The 19,146-nt window shown below is 36.7% G+C and overlaps 1 protein-coding gene across 1 annotated transcript in view; it reads right to left on the bottom strand.

Moving 5' to 3' along the window:
- The window catches only part of LOC144196251 (uncharacterized), a 119,364-nt gene that overhangs the window by 46,282 nt on the left and 53,936 nt on the right, over window positions 1–19,146 (bottom strand). Inside the window, exons 4-6 of the mRNA XM_077716196.1 lie at window positions 10,531–10,653; window positions 5,366–5,497; window positions 3,725–3,861 (exon numbers count right to left, since the gene is read on the bottom strand). Coding sequence (XP_077572322.1) covers window positions 3,725–3,861; window positions 5,366–5,497; window positions 10,531–10,545 — 284 coding nt within the window. The 5' untranslated portion in view covers window positions 10,546–10,653. The remainder of the gene's footprint in view (window positions 1–3,724; window positions 3,862–5,365; window positions 5,498–10,530; window positions 10,654–19,146) is intronic.

Genomic DNA, 19,146 nt, shown 5'->3' with positions numbered 1-19,146 from the left:
TCTATGATTAGTCATGTTAGATATACAAAATGGGAGTGTTTGCTATTCCTGCCGATTAGCTTGTTTCTTGTTCAAGTGAATGAGAGCGAGGTTAAAAATACGGGAGTGTAAATTTATGGGTTGCGCCCCCAAAAAAGAAGAAGAAGATGGAGGAGGAGGAAGAGGATTGTGTCTTTGAGGAGGCTGCGTTCTGGTCCTTCCTTGTGATCGCCTTGATTTTAATGAGGCCACGCGGACCCCCTGTGATGTAGCGCACAGGGACGAGGAGGGGGGGGTTTCAACAGCCGTGACCCTGCCGACTTCCCCCATCCGCCCTTCCTCCTCCTCCTCCTCTTCCTCGTCCTCATCCTCGGGCCTCCCGGGCCCGCTGCCTTCTCGCCATGTTTTATTAAGCAGCTTGACGGTTTCTCACACTTCTGAGGAGATGCGGCGGCCCGTCAATCACGCCGCCGGCTAAAGTGGACCGTCACCCCCCCGACCCCGATGGACGGACGCGTCGGTCGCCACGTCTGCCGGAAATAGGGGCACTCATATCCGGTTTCAGGGGCAATTACGGGTCACTTTCCTGTTAATTTTTAGGGCAATTATAATTTAAACTACATGTGTCAAAGAGGCGGCCCGGGGGCCAAATCTGGCCCGCCGCATCATTTTGTGTGGCCCAGGAAAGTCAATCTTGAGTGACGACTTTCTGTTTTAGGATGAAATTAAAATGAAGAGTATAGATGTATATTACATTTCCTGATTTTCCCCCTTTTAAATCAATAATTGTCATTTTTTAATCATTTTTTTCAGTTTTTAGTTCAAAAATCATTTTGTAAAATCTAAAAATATATTTTAAAAAAACTAAAATAAACCTTGTTTTATATCCATAAAAAACTGAATAATCAGGGCTTTTAATCCAGTTCTTTTAATCCATTAATAAAAAAAAATCTAAACATTATATCCATTTTTAAATCCATTTTTCTGTGTTTTTAGCTCAAAAATCATTTTGTAAAATCTAAAAATGTATTAAAAAAAACTAAAATATACATTATTTAAGATCCTTAAAAAAACTGAATATTCAGGGACTTTTAATTCAGTTCTTTTAATCCATTTAAAAAAAATAAATCTAAATATTATATCTAAAATGGCCCGGCCCACATGACCTTTCTCGATCAAAAAGGATTGGACACCTGTGGACGTCAAACTCTATTTCTTTCATCTGCTACAGTTCCTAAGCACTATTATTTGTGCCTATTCTTACTATCTGTGCACTTTATTTTCCGTGCCTTTCTATGATATGGAGGGTTAGCATTTTCCGCTAACACGCCGACTTTGTCCGCCTTCCCAGAGGCGACTTGTGCGGACACGACGCTCGCTAATTGCGTGTCACGGGTGTCAAAACAGGCGCCACGCGGCCAGCTCGCACTTCCCGGTAAGAGGCCGTGTTTAGATGCGCCCTGGCTTGCGAAGCGCTCCTTTTTTTTTTAGCTAGGAGATAATTGGGCGCATGCTCGCACCTTATTGGCTTGTCCGGCGCTCGAGTCGCGGCTTTTATTGGCAGGTGTGAAAAGCCGGCACGTTAGCACTCGTCCACTTGGGGACGGTGAAATACGGCGATTGGACGGCGTATCTCGCGCGGTGAGGGAATAATGCGCCGAAGCAGTGGTGTAGTCGGCGGCTGCCCTACCCAAGATGGCCGTCGGCTAAGCTAAGCGCTAAAAAGGAGCGCTCGTTGCCTTTTCTGAGAAGAGGATTGACTGTGTGGCGTCCAATCGTTGTGTCGCCTTTAATTGAAATAAGTTAACTCGATTTAAAGTGGACCCGACCATTTTAGATATATTTTGATTTTTTTATTTATTTTTATAAATGGATTAAAAGCCCTGAATATTCATTTTTTTATAGATCTTAAACAATGTTTATTTTAGCTTTTTTTAAATATATTTTTAGATTTTACAAAATTATTTTTGACCTAAAAACACAGAAAAAATGGATTAAAAAAATGACAATTATTGATTAAAAGGGGGAAATCAGAAAATTTAACATTAATCTATACTCCATTTTAATTTGATTCTAAAACAGAAAATCGACACTCATTTACTTTTCCGGGCCATACAAAATGATCCGGTGGGCCACATTTGGCCCCCGGGCCGCCACTTTGACACCTGTGGTCTACAGTTAAGAATTGTCTGACTTAGCATTGATAGCAATAACTAGCATTCAGTAATTTAGATTTATAATCACCTTTTAAACATATCTTATTAAAAAAATCCACACATTATCAAAATCATATTGATACCAAACAAAAACTAAACATTAAGTAGACTAAAACTAATAAATCCATCTCCTATACTAAACGTTAGCATGATAAGAGTGAAGCGCTAAGACAGTTAGCCGAGCGTGTCTGAGCGATGGCGACAGGGGGAATTCGCCGAGCATGCGCTGATACTTCCTGGCAGCTCTGGTCTCTTTCCCCATTCCATCGGCGGGGCTCCCATTTTTGTTAAAAGCTCACGTTGACGTTATTATTTAAAGTCCCAAAGAGTTTTGGAAGGGCGACGTGTTGATGAACGCGCTAAAAAGCTTTTTTTCATGCTTTATTTAACAATGCGTCACTCTGATTAGCGCGCAGCGCTAACGCTGGCGTCATTGCCCGTCAACTAGTCGGTCGCCATGGACGACCATGGACGTCCATAGACGTCCATGGGGCCCAAGATACATTTATAAATCAATTATTTTATTATTAAATATGTCTAAGATGGACAAATCTGAAAAACTGATTTTAAAGTGTAGAAAAATCTATGTATTTTTTTGTTTTTATTCAATCAAACTAACTAATGTTTAAATTATTTAAATAAAATGCTTTTATTTATTGATTTTTATTGATTTTAATAGTTATTTGTAATCAAAGTTAAATTGAGTTAAATCAATTAAATATTTTTTTATGGTTTGAAGCTATTAAAAGTTTTAAAGTTTAGTTGTACAAAATGAGGTACAATTAAAAATATTTTTAAATATTTTTAAGTGTCTATTTAATATAATTTATGAGTCATTTATCATTTGAAAGGTTTAATAAAAATAATAATAATAATAATAATAATAATAATAATAATAATAATAATAATAATAATAATAATAATAATAATAATAATAATAATAATAATAATAATAATAATAATAATAATAATAATAATAATAATAATAATAATAATAATAATAATAATAATAATAATAATAATAATAATAATAATAATAATAATAATAATAATAATAAGGGGGAAACATCTCTAAAATAAAATTAATAATATTAATAATATAATTAAATATTACTTTTTTCACAAACAAAAAAATGTTTTATATTTTATAAATTTTAATAATGTATAAAAAAGTAAATGTTATCCAGAAAGCCTTTGAATTCTAATGATAAGACATCATAATCAAATAATAACACTTTAAAACTTATGCATATTTCCATATAAAATAAAGTAAACAAACTACACAAACAATGTAAACATTTTACACAATGTGTCACTTACCTTTTTTTGTTTTTAACAGGCAAAAAATATTTTTAAACTCCATAACATCCTCAAAAGGATGAAAAATCTACCTAGCAACTCGCTGCCAATCAAATTGTGTCGTACGACTATTTCCCGATCTGACCCATTTTTTTTTTTTACAATGTGTTATTTTAACAGGCGATTACGATGGACGGATTCAAACCGAGATGTCACCTGGGAGTACTTACGGCCAATCGATGGAGCGATAATCGATGAACCGATGGCATGTTGACGTCTGGTGCTCAGTCAGTCGTCTGGAGCGGTCGCCATCGATCTGAAATGTCAATAGCAAGCAAGCTCTTTGGCTTGATTGGGTCGCGTTAACCTGCAAGAAGAAAGAAGAAGAAAAAAATAGGAAATCATTGATCAGTTGGGTCTGATGGCTTCTCAAGATTCGTAAAAAAATGGCAGCCTAGTAGAAATGAGCAAATAGCACAAATTAGCATACATTAGCATGTCTTGATCTCTCAATTTGCAAGAAAGCTAATAAACATTTAAGCCATTAAAAGATGCTTATTAGATCATTTAAACTCATTTTTTTTTCTTAGGGAGCATCATCAAATGTTATTTTTCAGTGAAAAAATGTTTTGGAAATTATATGGTCGTTTTTTGTTGTCTTTTAATCATTGGTTGCTCATTTAAAAATACAATTAGTACATTTAAGAGTATATTTTTATGTACGTTAAAAATTAAAAGTGGAAAATAGTAATTAAAAAAAGGAATTAGATTATTTTTACAACGCCCCCTTAAAAGATTTCAACTCAATTTTTTGAGTGAAAATCTTTAAATATTTGGATTTTTCTCAATTTTTAATTGAAAAAATATCTTGGAAATTATGTATTGCACATTTTTTATCACTTAATATTATTCATTTAAAAAAAGAATAAGTACATTAAATTAAAAGTCAAAAATGGAAACTCATTTTTTTTATTTATTTAGATTTTTTTGACTATTTTTTAATCATCAGTGCAATAGTACATTTTAAAATATTTTATATACATAAAAAGAGAAAAATTGGAAAAATTACATTGTTTTATCCAATTTAGAAAAAAATGCAAAAAAACTATTTCCTTTTAATTAACAAAAATATTATAAAAACAAAACAGTAATTCCCTAAAAACCCAGTCAAAGCAAATTGGACATCTATCCCCCACTTTGACAAAAAAAAAAATTAAAAAAAACACACCTGTCGATCTTGTCAAAGCTTCATTTAAAAAAACAAAAAAATCATCTTCCTGTCACCCAAAATGACGCCATCCCTTTCTTTTTGGCGACAAAGACGCCATTGTGATCAAGCTCGGTATAAGGACGGCGCCCTCCCTCCCTCTTGCGCCCGCCACACGTCGCTCTCTCGCCGACGCGCCTTTGAAGCGTCTGTCGTCTCGTCTCATTAAGACATGAAAAGCCACGCCAACCCCCCCCCCAAAAAAAATAGAGAATTTCCAATCAAGTGTTTACGCACCCTTTCAAAATAAATAAATAAAAAATACAATTTAGCCGCGCCGCCTCCTCGCAATTACGTCGGGTTGCCTCTCCCGCGTCCATTTAGCGCGAGTTTCCCGAACAAACTCTCTGGCTAATCATCCGGCACATCAAAAAGGCGCCTCGCGCGATGACTTTTAAATATTCAAATGCGAGAAGCGCTCAAAAAAAAAAAAATCTTGCGGCACATCAAAGCGTTTCGCTTTAATTTTCTTCAACGAACGCCGCCCGCCCCCGATTCGCCGACTCGGCGACACGCAAATGCCAATTAAATATCACTCACCCGGGGATATTTACTGCGCTAAATTTATAAATGCACATTATTAGTATTATGATGGAAGATTTACCTTCGAGTTGATTTGGCGTTTGGAAAGCGTCGGGAAATGATCGGCCGCTCGTCGTCGTGACAACAAAGACGTTGTTGTTGTTGATGGGCCTTGCCATGTTGGTGTAATGAAGAAGAGAGGGTGAAATTTGACCTGTGTTGGAAGTGGGAAATAAATACTGAAATGAGGTTGTTTGTCAAAAGTTGGTGAAAAAATATGCTTAAAATTGAAAATTTTTGAAATGGGTGCTGAATTTGATTTTGTGAGAACCATAAAACTGTAAAAATGTTTAAATTAAAATGTGGAAGTGTTTCATAATTCTATTTTGATCAGAAAATGTATAATAAAACATTATAATTGGTATCGAAATGGGCTAAAATGATGTCATTTGTACTGAGTCCCCCCCCCCCAATGCTGCACAATGTGTATTTTTTGGAGATCTTGTTTCCAATGGCTGGTTGCCCAAAACAAAGATGGCCACCAGCGTTGGAAAAGTAGTGCCTTTCAGTACTGATATTGTGCTAAAATGTCGTCTTTGGTATCTTCAAGTACAAAGAAATAAGGTTCACTGCTGCTAATAGTACTTTTTGAGATCTAGTTTACGAGTGTTCGCCCCAAACGAAGATGGCTGCCGTAAAAAAAAAAAAAAGTAGTGCACTTTGATATCGAGTTGGAATTGAAATGATGTCATTGGTGGAGGGATAACATTCCCGTGTTGCACAATATGTACTTTTTGAGATTTATTTTCCAAAGACTGGTTGCCCAGTACCGATATAGCGCTAAAATGTCATCTTGGGTATCTGAAAGTACAAAGAAATAACGTTTAATGCTGCCAATACGTACTTTTTGAGATCTAGTTTCCAACGACTGGTCGCCCAAAACCAAGATGGCCACCACCATTGGAAAAAATAGTTTACGATGAGTTGCCCTACCCAAGATGGCCTCCGCTGCAAATAAGTTAGCACTATGCGCTACTTAGTCTTAATACAAAAAAATATGAATTAATAATAAAATATATTGGGTAAATAAACTTATTTTAAAGTATTTCACAATTTTTAATAAATTTCTATTTTAAAAAAGGCCAAAATCCAATTAAAAATATGAATACATTTAGGTAAATTAGGATTTTTAAAAAATCCAAAATAAATAAAAATACCACAAGCTAATTTTGACGGTTTTAGACATCTAAAGTTGTTAAACTCATTTGAGTTGAGGTTTGGACATCTTGTGAAATAGAAGAAGAAAACTTTAAAGCTGGAAAGCGCTAGCGACGCTAACATTTCCCGACACCATTTGCTAGCGTCACCACGCTTGATTTTAGCGCTTTGCGACGCTTGTGAGCTAAATTGTCTCCGAAAGAAAGCAGCAAAGCAAAAAAAGACGCCCCTAAAATAAGGCAAAAAAAAAAAGTTTAGCATGTTTGTGCTAACGCAACGTGACAAGTCATCCTCCCCGAGCGGCGGCAAGAAACGGTGACAGTTTATCCCGAACGCGCCGCCGCTATCGACACGTTTCCGTCTGGCGAAAAGACGACAGAGCCCACGTTAGACGTTTGCGAAAAATGACAAGCGCCGCCTTTCATCTCTGCTTTGTGCCACGGAAATAAAATAAATAAACATCCTTCGCCGCGACAACGCCGTGTCAAAGTAGCTTTTCGCTAAAAGAAAAAGTATACGTGGACGTGCGCTCTATTGCGGTCGTTGGCTGACGGCCAGACGTGTACTTTGGAAGTGGGAAAGGGAGGAGGCGCAATCGGTTGGAAAAAATATTATCCCCAAAATCTGATTTAAATCTTTTTAAAAATATAAATACATATACAGTAATCCCTCACTATTTCACGGCTACACTATACCACAGATTTTTTTCTGGGGATATATAGATATACAGAAATATAGATACAAATATATAGATACAGATATAGATATATACTATAGATATATATAGATGTATACAGAAATATAGATACATATACAGATATAGATATAAAGATATAAAGATATAAAGATATAGATATAGCTATAAAGATATAGATATAAAGATATAGTTATAAAGATATAGATATAAAGACATAGATATAGATGTAGATATACAGATGTAGATATATAGATGTAGATATATAGATGGATATAGATATAAAGATGGATATAGATATACAGATGGATACAGATATATATAGATGGATATATAGATACATAGATGTAGATATATAGATACATAGATGTAGATATATAGATATATATTTAGATATAGATATATAGATGTATATTTAGATATAGATATATAGATGTATATTTAGATATAGATATATAGATACAAATCAAAAGATAGAGCCATAGATAGATAGATATATAGATTTAGATAGCTATATATAGATATATAGATTTAGATAGATATAGATAGCTAGAGATTTAGATAGCTATAGATATAGATATATAGATTTAGCTAGATATGGATTAAGATAGCTATAGGTATAGAGATTTAGATAGCTATAGAGATATAGATAGCTATAGATAGCTATAGATATAGATAGCTATAGATATAGATAGCTATAGATATAGATAGCTATAGATATAGATAGCTATAGATATAGATAGCTATAGATATAGATAGCTATAGATATAGATAGCTATAGATATAGATAGCTATAGATATAGATAGCTATAGATATATAGATATACATATATAGATATACATATATAGATATATTTTTTTAAATTACATTTTTAAGGTCATAAAAATCGTGCAAATGTAGTTTTCAGAAAATTATATAAAAATATAAAAAATAGATGTCTCTCCCAGTAAATGGAAGCTGAGTGATGATTTGTCATCGTGAAATTACACCGCTAGCGACCAGGTTGCCAGGTAAAAAAAAAAACTAAAAAAATTGATGGTGTCAAACGCCTTGGCGCACGCCAGGTCCAGTCGGCTTGTTAACACGGACCGGACCCAGGCGCTTTGGCGGCGGGACGGGGCGCCGAGTTCCCAGGATCCTCCGGGTCGTCTCGGTGACCTCCGACCAAGCGTTTGATTGAGCGCGGGTCGAGAGGCGATGGGTCGCTCATTAAGCGTAAGCTGGGCTTTCCATCAATTTTCGCCCGCTTATCCCGCCGTTCGGGGTCGCGGGGGAACCGGAGTCTATCCAACGTGACTTTGGAGGAAGAGGCTAGGTAAACGCTCTCGAATGGTCGCTCGTCAATCAAAGGGCAAGTACAGACAAACAGTGGATGTTTGTCAGTCTGTCATGTCGATATTTTTTCTTTGCCGGTTACTGTGAATTGAGCTGCTTATTTATTGATTATTAATTCTTATTTATTGATTTTCAGTTTGTTGTTATTATTTGTTCACTTCCCTACTAATTTATGTTATACTTAATATATATTTTTTTCAGTTTTATGTTGTTGTTATTGTGCACTTTATAGTAAAGTTTTAAACCTCAAAATATTTATATAATGACAATAAAAGAATATCATATTTTGTGGAGGATAAAGAGAATTTTCAGACATTTTTTGGTACAAAAATACAGTCAATTTTTTTGTAGATTGTCGTTTTGATACAAAATGAGAGTATGAAGTATAAAAGTCATTTTTATGGGGATGTTTTTATTGTAATTTATCAGAAAACAAAACAAACAATGCAAAAATTGAAAAAAAAAAACCCACAAAAACGCCAAAAAAAACCACAAAAAAATAAACGTTGCACCAAATTATTAAAAATAAAGTGACTTATCGTTTGGAAAATACGTTAAAAACGAGTGTAGTTAAAACCTTAAAGCTAAAACGTAAACAGTTAATAATGTTAGCCAAAAATGCTAACGCTAATTGACAATTAATAGCCTGCGTAGAAATCCTAACAAAACTAGCTTAGCATCGGCGTTCCCTCCTTCACGCTCGACGTCCTCGCGTCATTATCGACAAACGTCGTCCGGCGCGACCCGTCACGCCTCGTTAGCGACGCGCCGGCGCTCCTGAAGGAATCGCCGGCGCGTTTCGCTAATCTGTCGTTGGCACATTAGGCGACAAATGAAGGCGCGGGCGGGCGGGCGGGGATTGGTTCTTTTTAGAGAATTAGCATTAGTGCCGCTAATCATGCATAAATTGAGCAAGTTCCACCGGGAAGAGAAAGGTGGCGGCGGCAGCGGACTCGTGGTTTCCCTTCGCCTGTCGCTTCCAGTTAGCGCCGTTTTCCTCGACATCTTGCGCTCGTTGGAGCGCCGTTAGCGCCCGTTGCTAAGCGTGGATCACCCAATGTGTTATAAACTTGCTTAAGTGATGATGTGGCGAAGGGAAGATTACGAAAACTTTGGTAGATTGGCGACAAAACTTGGTGAAGCTAAAGTAGGAAAACATTTTTGCTATATTCATGCTAAACGGCAACTTTGACCTTTGAACCCTGAGTCATACTTTTTGATTCGTTTGGCTGGCCATGCTACTTGACTTGTTTTTTGTTTTTCTAGGCTATCGTTAGCCAAATAAATGTTAGCAGATGAAATTAACATGTGCCTAATTGGTATGCTGTTCATAATTTTACTATTACAGTAATCCCTCGATTATCGCAATTTCACTTATCGTGAATACACTAATTAGCCATTCTTTCTGCTTTAAATTTTTACATTTTCTTTGTTTTTTAAGTCCATAAAAATGTGAAAATCCATTCTAAAAGCCACACTTGCTACTAAGACTCAGCACTGAATATTATTATTTTAAACAATGACCCTACTTTGCGGTTTTTTTCAATTATCGCGGCCATGTCTGGTCTACTTTAATTGCAATATTCGAGGGACTACTGTACTTTATACCCCTTACATCGGTAGTTATAAATATTTTCCAAAAAAAAAACCTAAAAGTACCGATTAGCTGGCTTTGACAAGGATAGAAGTCCAATCTATTCAGTCCAAATGACTTGGACATCTATTGCCGTCACTTATTTTCTTCAATGGATTCTGCACCAACAAATATAGCTTCATTTTATAGCCAAATTTTGACATCATTCTCAAAATGAATGACTGAATATATCCATTAAGTACAAAACAACAACAATAATAATACACTTAATACATTAAGCGACCCTTGTGAGGATAAGCAGTACCAAAAATGAATATGACGAACAAGGAAATAATCCAAAAAATATTAGAATGCGGTGAAAACTATCACTTTTTTGAATTGAAATGATTCATTTTTAAACCTTACCTCATTGGTTGCCATTGACGACCAATCATTTTCGACTGTGAGGATTGACAGCCATCATTTCGGTGAACAACAACCAACCCATTTTGACTGGCCATCATTCAGATCCGTTCATTTTCAAGAAATCTGGTAAAAAACAGATATTTTCTGTTAAAAAAAAAGTGGCAAAATATATTTTAAAGCAGGCAATTGAAATGGACTCCTAGTTGTTAGCTGTCAAGGGCAGTGAAAGAAGAGTGCGCTGTTAGCACGTGGCTAACGATTTCAACTTCTCTTTTTCTGAAGCCAAACAGCAAAGGCCAAAATAATTTGTTTCTTTTCCATAAAACATGAAAGCGTAGCGAGCCAAGAGCGAGCGAGGCGCGTCCCGGCCGGCCGGCCGGCCGGGTTGGCGAGCGCCCCGCGGCCCCCGCGGGCCCTCCCTTTTCTGCCGCCAGCCCTCCTCGCTCTTCGGCCCGCTCTCAAAGGTCTTGTTAATGTTTCAAAAGTGCACATAAGACGCGGCAGGCAGACGATTAATGCGAAAGATACCCACAGGCTACCTGCAGGATTTATTCCGACGCCGTCTGCCGCGCGGCGCTAACACCTAGCGCAACGCTAACGAGAGCGCCGACGGGGGCGGCCGCGCTAAAAAGGCTACAAAGCGCAGCCCGCAGTTACGGCGCCGCTTCAAAAACAAGACGTTTGGCGGCGGAGAGAAGTGGGTTAAATGTTTTAAACGAGCGCGTGTGTGACGTCGACCCCGCCCACCAGATATTCGCCGCCGACAAAAGAAGGCTTCAAAATAGGGTTGGAAATTAGACGTTAAGAATTGGAGAACGTGTTTTTGGTTTGAGTCGATATAGAATTCAATACATTTTGAAGTAGCTTTATAGTTAAAAAATATGTGAAATGTAATTTTGGTTTCAAATGTGGGTGTTTTAAGGTTACCTAGTACATACCTGGCAACCTGGGCCAATGCCTCTCCTTATTAATCATTGTAATTCCCCTTATTAAGCTAAAAAAATGTGTAATGTCATTCGTTTCAAATGCGGGTTTTCAGGTTACCTATTACATACCTGGCAACCTTGGCCAATTGCTCCCCTGATTAATCATTGCAATTCCCCTTAAGCTAAAAACAATCTGTAATGTTATTTTCATTTCAAATGCGGGTTTTAAGGTTTCCTATTACATATCTGGCAACCTCGACCAATTACTCTCCCTATTAACCATTGCAATTCCCTTTAAGCTAAAATCAATGTGTGATGACAATTTTGTTCCAAATGCGGGTGTTTTAGGTTCCCTATTACATACCTGGCAACCTCAGCCAATCGCACCCTTTAATAACAACTGCAATTCCTCTTAAGCTAAAAACAATGTGTAATGTCATTTTGGTTCCAAATGCGGGTTTTCAGGTTCCCTATTACATACCTGGCAACCTCAGCCAATCGCTCCCCTTAATAACAACTGCAATTCCTCTTAAGCTAAAAACAGTGTAATGTAATTTTGGTTTCAAATGCGGGTTTTAAGGTTCCCTATTACATACCTGGCAACCTGGGCCAATCACTTCCCATATTAATGATTGCAATTCCCCTTATTAAGCAATAAAATAAACATAAAATGCAAGAAGGCGCCATTTTGACAGCGAATGTCTGCATTTACCGTATTTTCACAACTATAAGGCGCACTTAAGTCTGAAATTTTATCTAAAATAGACTTTATAATCCAGTGTACCTTATATATGGAAAAAAACAGTCATTCATTGAGGGTGCGCATTATAGTCTTGAAAATATGGTTAATGATATCCGTACAGTATAAATGAGCTTACAAAGTTATCGTTTTTTACCCCACTAATAAACTTGGACCTGTTCTGCCGCCGTAACATAAAAAAATAAGACAAATATTGACTGTAAATGACCCAAATGAGCTCGAAAAAAGCATAAGGTGGTCCGTTCCCCTTTAAAAGCCCAAAAAAAGCGTAGCGTTATGAACGTAGATATGCTAATACGCAGAGCGAGGCTTTAACCGGCCCCTCTAATGGCCGATGCCGGATAAATACTTGAAGCCGGTGCTAAATAAATGATTTATTGCGGCTCATAAATTATTGGCGCTAAATATCCCAGAGCACTTTTTGCCTCATTGTACATCTTATTATTTTTTTTTTTTTCATTTTTCAGCGTCTACGCTCGGGTTTATCTCCCGAAATCACACGCGGCAAACGTCGTGTAAATATGGATACGGCTCCTTCTACTTATTTATTTTACACGGCTCATTTGAATATTTCATCCTCAGCATAAACTGCTATTTGTTTCCCACGGCGTGCGTCAAAAACGGACTGAATTTGAGCAAATATAAATCATTTAAAGCTGGCGGCGAGCCAGAGTTTTTGGTTTGTGGAGGCTCGTTAGCTACTTGGCCTGTGATTGGTTCTTTCCAGTTACAAAATAGGAGAGCTTTCTTTTTAAATGAGGCGTTTATAGTTGGCATATTTTCTCACATATAAGCCGTATTTGTAACTAGAAAAAAAATGGCTGACTAAAGAGTATGGCTTATATGCGCACAATACTTTTTTTTAAACATTTGGCAAAGGAACATTTACTATTTGTTGGTTATTTTCAGTTTTGCATTAAGAAAACAACCATTACTGGATCAATTACTAACTTCCTTATGTGTATTTTGACCCTAATAATGTGCTTTTGATTGATATATCTCAGAAATAAGATGATTTTTCTTAATATTTTCTGTTTATAAATAAAGGATTTGTACTTCCTATTAAAACCATGAATATGGATGGGAAAATTTTGATTCGAGGGGAGGCTTATATGTGAGAAATTTTAAAATTCAACGATTTTAACGCAATTTTAAGGGTGCAGTTTATACACAGGGCGGCTTATACGCAAAAAATGTGGTAGTTGTTAGCCCGGGTATTGTACATACGGCAAAAAACATCATGCCTATCATTTTTTAGATGATAAATTGCACACGGGTATTGTATTAGCCACAGAATGTTATGAAAAGGAGAAAAACGTCACACTGGAGTATAAGTCGCATTTTTGATTGGGCAATTCTGTCTTTTATAGATCAAGCATAAACATCAGTTAAACTAACAACAATAAAACAGGCTAAATAGGCATCTTTTAGTTGATATAAAAGTTCTTCAGATAACCGTACCCTCAAAAAAACAACATAACAAGGATGTCTGAGTGACAAAAATAATGCAAAATATGAAAAAAATGCGACTTATGGCTCAGAAAATACGACACAGCCCAAAAAAACAACATAACAGGATGTCTGAGTGACAAAAATAATGCAAAATATGAAAAAAATGCGACTTATGGCTCAGAAAATACGACACAGCCCAAAAAAAACATAACAGGAAGTCTGAGTGACAAAAATAATGCAAAATATGAAAAAAATGCGACTTATAGCTCAGAAAATACGATACAGCCCAAAAAAACAACATAACAGGATGTCTGAGTGACAAAAAAAAAATGCAAAATATGAAAAAAATGTGACTTATAGGTCAGAAAATACGACACAGCCCAAAAAAAACAACATAACAGGATGTCCGAGTGACAAAAATGATGCAAAATATGAATAAAATGCGACTTATGGCTCAGAAAATACGATACAGCCAAAAAAAACAATATAAGAGGATGTTTGAGTGACAAAAAATGCAAAATATGAAAAAAATTGCGACTTATAGCTCAGAAAATACGATACAGCCCAAAAAAAACAATATAAGAGGATGTTTGAGTGACAAAAAATGCAAAATATGAAAAAAAATGTGACTTGTAGCTCAGAAAATATGATACAGCCCAAAAAACAACAGTAAATCAAATTAAAAAGGAGCAATACGTTAAATTCTACTATATTCGTTAGCGAAACTTTGAACTGATTGGTCGGGACCCAATCTAATCGGACCGGGAGGGTCGACGGCTGAAACGCAAACGACAACAAAAGCGCCGACGTCGACGGCGCTCGTCGTTTTCGGGAAACGACAGATGAAAGCCAGTCAAAAAAATCTTTGATTGCGGCGGCAAATTGACGACAAAACACAACGGCGTCCGCTCCCAGAGGAGCTTGTCGCGGCGTTTGTCCCGCCTGGCAGCTCTCAAATTGAATAATAAGGCGACAAGTCGTCATGTGATCCAAGCGTGGCCCCGCCGCATTTGATGCGCGACGACGGCGTCAAATGTCCGGCGTGTCCCGTTTCAACTTTCCCGTAACATACGTGTTGCTTTCATCTGCCGCGTCGACGTCGCCATCGCCGCTTTGAGACGCCATGCATATCAAGGCCATAACGACGTATGCGTACGTCACTGCTAAAATCAAGCTAAATCCGGTTTGGATTGATTAGGGTTAGCTGAATCTGCCAAAATTCTAAATAAATAAAAAAATAAGAAGAAACTTGATGAGTAGGGAAATGAGTACCTCATTTAAAGCAAAAATAAATAAGTGAATATAACTGAGATAGATTTGTTTGACATTTACTTCAAGGTTTGTTTTAATAAGGTAAAAAGTGTCTATATGTATACATTTTTGCAATATATTTATGGATCATTTTGTGATTCATTAACTGCTATAGTGGAACATTTAGAAAAGCCAATCTTTGTTACCGAAGATGTGATTGGCCCCGATTTTTAATACATTTCGATGATCGGGGACATCCCAAATATATATCTATGTCTATATATCTATGTATATATCTGTATGTGTGTATACATGTGTATACGTGTAGTATGTGTGTATGTGTATGTACATGTGTATGTGTATGTACATGTGTATGTGTAGTATATGTGTATGTGTATATAGGTGTATGTGTATATATGTGCATGTGTAAAATTATGTATGTGCATGTGTATATGTGTATATGTGTTTGTGTATGTGTATGTTTATGTGTATATATGTGTATGTGTATATATGTGTATGAGTATATATGTGTAAAATTGTGTATGTGTATATGTGTAAAATATGTGTAAAATTGTGTGTGTGTATATGTTTAAAATATGTGTAAAATTGTGTATGTGTATGTGTAAAAATGTTTATGTTTATATTTTTTTTATTTCAGTGATGAGTCCTAGTAGCGAGCAGAGGAGAGGGGAGTGGCTTCCGCTTGCGAGTTTTAGCGTGGATTTTCACTTTTTATGAACTTACAAAAAATACATATACATATTTTTTGTGTTAGTCAGTGCAGAATGAAGGGAAACACAATAGATCCAAAACAAGCCGGTGCAATGAAGGGTAGTGCAAAGAAAAGGTGTATAATGGAAATCGATATAAAGCACAAAATAATGGGAAAACATGTTAGCCTCGAAAGCAGCGGTATAGGAATTGAACTCAATTTAAGTTAAATTTAAAGATTACATTACATTAAGAGCACATTTGTCAAGTCTCTCAACCATAAACTCTGCATTATATATTTAATAATGTCTCTTTTCTTTTACTAAAAAATCAAAAACACTAGTTATTTGTTACTCTTTTAGTAGATGGTGAATTTCAATCAATAAAAATGTTTTCCTATTGTAATATTGTTACAAATTTACTGAAAAAAAACAGGAAAAACAATAATTCAGTGTACCTAATGAAATGACTAGTGAACATACGTTCCAATCCCTAAAGATAAGAAGGTGTTCTGTGGGTATATGAGGTGAAGGCGAGTAGTCCTTTAAATATTAATACACCCCCCCCATACTTCAAAAAGGCGAAAATAATCCGGGGGTAGTGAAAAGGAGGAGGAGGAGGATGAGGAGGAGGAGGAAGAGGAACAGCCTCTCTGAGGAGTTGTGGTGTCCCGTCCTAATTAAACATGCATGGCCGTGTTGTTGTTGTTGTTTTTTGACAGGACGCCAAAACAAGCCCAGGTGGAGGCGGCGGGCGTGCAAACAACTTGTGAGTACACGCGTCAAACACACAAATTAGCACCCAAGAGCGGACCGCCGTGGTCATGTTTCATGTAAAATACCGTATTTATTCGCCTCCGCGTTGCATGTGCTAAGAAATGCGATAGCAAGTAACTTTAAAATGATACAAAACTATATTTTAGACATAAATACATCGGGAAAAAGTGACCAAAAGTCTTAACAATGAACAAAACTGGCTTTTTGCTAGCATGCTACTGGCGAGTTGCTACTGGTGAGTATACAGTAATCCCTCGAATATCGTGGTTAATGTGGATTATTGCGATTATTACAAAAACGCAATGTTAGATGACCCCTATTAAAAACATTAATAATAATAATCTTCAGTGCTAAGTCCTAGTAGCAAGAGTGATTTTTATGAACTTATGAACAAATAAAAAACAACCTGTACTAGCTAACGCAGTACTGGAACGCTAAAACAAAATAAACAAATGCTAATGACAAATAAAAAATGCCCCAGAAAAAAATAAATGATCAAAGAATAGTAAATTAGGGTACAGAAAATAAACTGCTAATGAAAAATTAAAAAAAAATACACAGAAAAAGTAATAGTAAATTAGGGTACAAAAAAAAACAAAATAAGCAATTGCTAATGAAAAAAAAAATTCCCCAGAAAAAATACACAATCATAGTAATAGTAAATTAGGTTACAGAAAAAAACTAAATAAGCAACTTCTAATGAAAAAAAATGTAAAATTCCCCAGAAAAAAATACAAAATCAAAGTAATCCTATATTAGGTTACAGAAAAAAAAACTAAAAAATCAATTGCTAATGATAAATTTAAAAAATCCCCCGAAAAAAATACCTGATGTCGTGAAGCATCAAAAACTGAACCTTGAAATAGCGAGGGATTACTGTATTACCATTCTATCAACATATACTAGCTAACACAGTACTAGAGTGCTACAAATTCCATCCCTACTATTTCCTAGGCCCTTAAACCTTCTCCCAAGCCACACCAAAATTCGCCAGCTGTGAGTATGCAACCATTGCCAAAAAAACGGGGAAAAAAAAACTTTACAACATTTTATCCCCAGGTTGCCAGGTGTGAGTAATAGCAACAAGAGTGTGTTGTGTGGCTTGAAGGCTGCCAACATCGGCGAGGAAAAAAAACAACAAAACAACAACTGTATGGCGGGACAACAGATGGACACGTTGGGGGAAAAAATAAATAAATAAATAAAAAAGTGAAAAATGGATGGAATGGACAGATTAAGGAGGCGAGTCGATTCAGCCGCCTCGTAGGGTTCAAGTACGAGTCGTGGGGGCGGGGTTGGGGATGGGGGCGGACTCTAGGGGGGATCCTGACAAGGCAGGTGTTATTTTTTTCTTGTTGAATGTTGAAAGTGTCAATTGGGTATAATTAAAAGTGTCGTACGTGGATAGTGGACTTTAACTTTTTGGGGGGATTTAAGTGGGGATTGCTAAGGGTGGAAAATAATCGGGAAAAATGGACCAATCGGGAGGAGGAGAGATTCAAGTGGAGGAATTACGGTGGTTTATAGACTAGAAATTGCAACAAACGATAACTCTAGATAAGGCTAAATATATGAATGAAATGAGGAAAAACATAATAATTTAAGTCATACAGGAGTGTAAGATGCTATTTTGGGCCCCATTTTAAATCTATAAATAACAAATAAACATTATATGTCAAAGTAATAGTATACTAATGTACAGAAAACAAAATAAGCAGGTGCTAATGAAAAATATCTTTTTTTTTTGTTGGGAACTATGGCCTTAAAAAGACATCCTAACAAGCTATTAGCATTTTTGTATTCCCAAATATGCATGTACACAATGATACCTCTACTTACAAAATTAATTCCATAACTTGGATATCGGAAATGTAGTTAGTTACATTACAACGGGATGTTTTGATTTCATAACTTGGATTGTTTTCATATCTTTGAACAAACTGAGGCCTTTTGTAACGTGAATATTTTGTATGTAGAAGTATTCATAAGTAGAGGTACCGTTGTATTTAAATTTTAAACATGGCAAATTTATCCTAAAAATGACTCGAGCAAAAAACTAAGCAAACTGAAGATAGAGCGAAGACATTTCCTGGTTTGAGCTGATGCAGGTGTTTGGAGTGTTTGGCCGACCTCCCCCCAGGGGGCGCACCTCCTGATACCAGGCTCTTGAAAATGTCAATTGAGTGTTAATTAAATGTTGCTATGTGTACTTTATTTTCTCCCAATCGGGGAGCTCGCTTAGGGATTTAATGGTCGACAGTAAGAGGAAAAAAATACCCAGAAAAATGGACGGCAAGAAGCAAAACCTGACGTTTCCGGCGCGAGTCGACCCCCCCTCGGGGGCGCTCTTGACACGGGGCGCCTCCCGAAGATTAACGGCATGGCCTCGGCCATGGTAGAAGGTCGAGAAACAACTCCCGTTTTATTCCCCCCGACTTCCTCCGTCTGTAAAAAAATCAAGCGCCGACGATTGGAAAGACTTTTGAATTATGGATGGGTCGCCGGTGAAGTTGCGCGACATCTAAGCCAGGCGCAAAGCCCCTCCCCTCGGGCCCCTCGGATTCAAACTAAGAAGGGCTCATAATTAAAGTGAGTTAGAAACAAGGCGGGGCATCAATAAGTGATGAATCGGCTCAACACACGTGTACTCGCTAACTAGCCAGCTAGTTTGTTAGCAACCCAGCCGGCTAGCTCTGTGATCCTCAACCACGAATACTAAAAGGGGCGGGGTCACAGACCA

Source organism: Stigmatopora nigra, chromosome 5 (genome assembly GCF_051989575.1).
Source record: "Stigmatopora nigra isolate UIUO_SnigA chromosome 5, RoL_Snig_1.1, whole genome shotgun sequence".
NCBI classification, from domain to species: domain Eukaryota; kingdom Metazoa; phylum Chordata; class Actinopteri; order Syngnathiformes; family Syngnathidae; genus Stigmatopora; species Stigmatopora nigra.
This window is presented reverse-complemented; position numbering and strand designations above follow the sequence as displayed.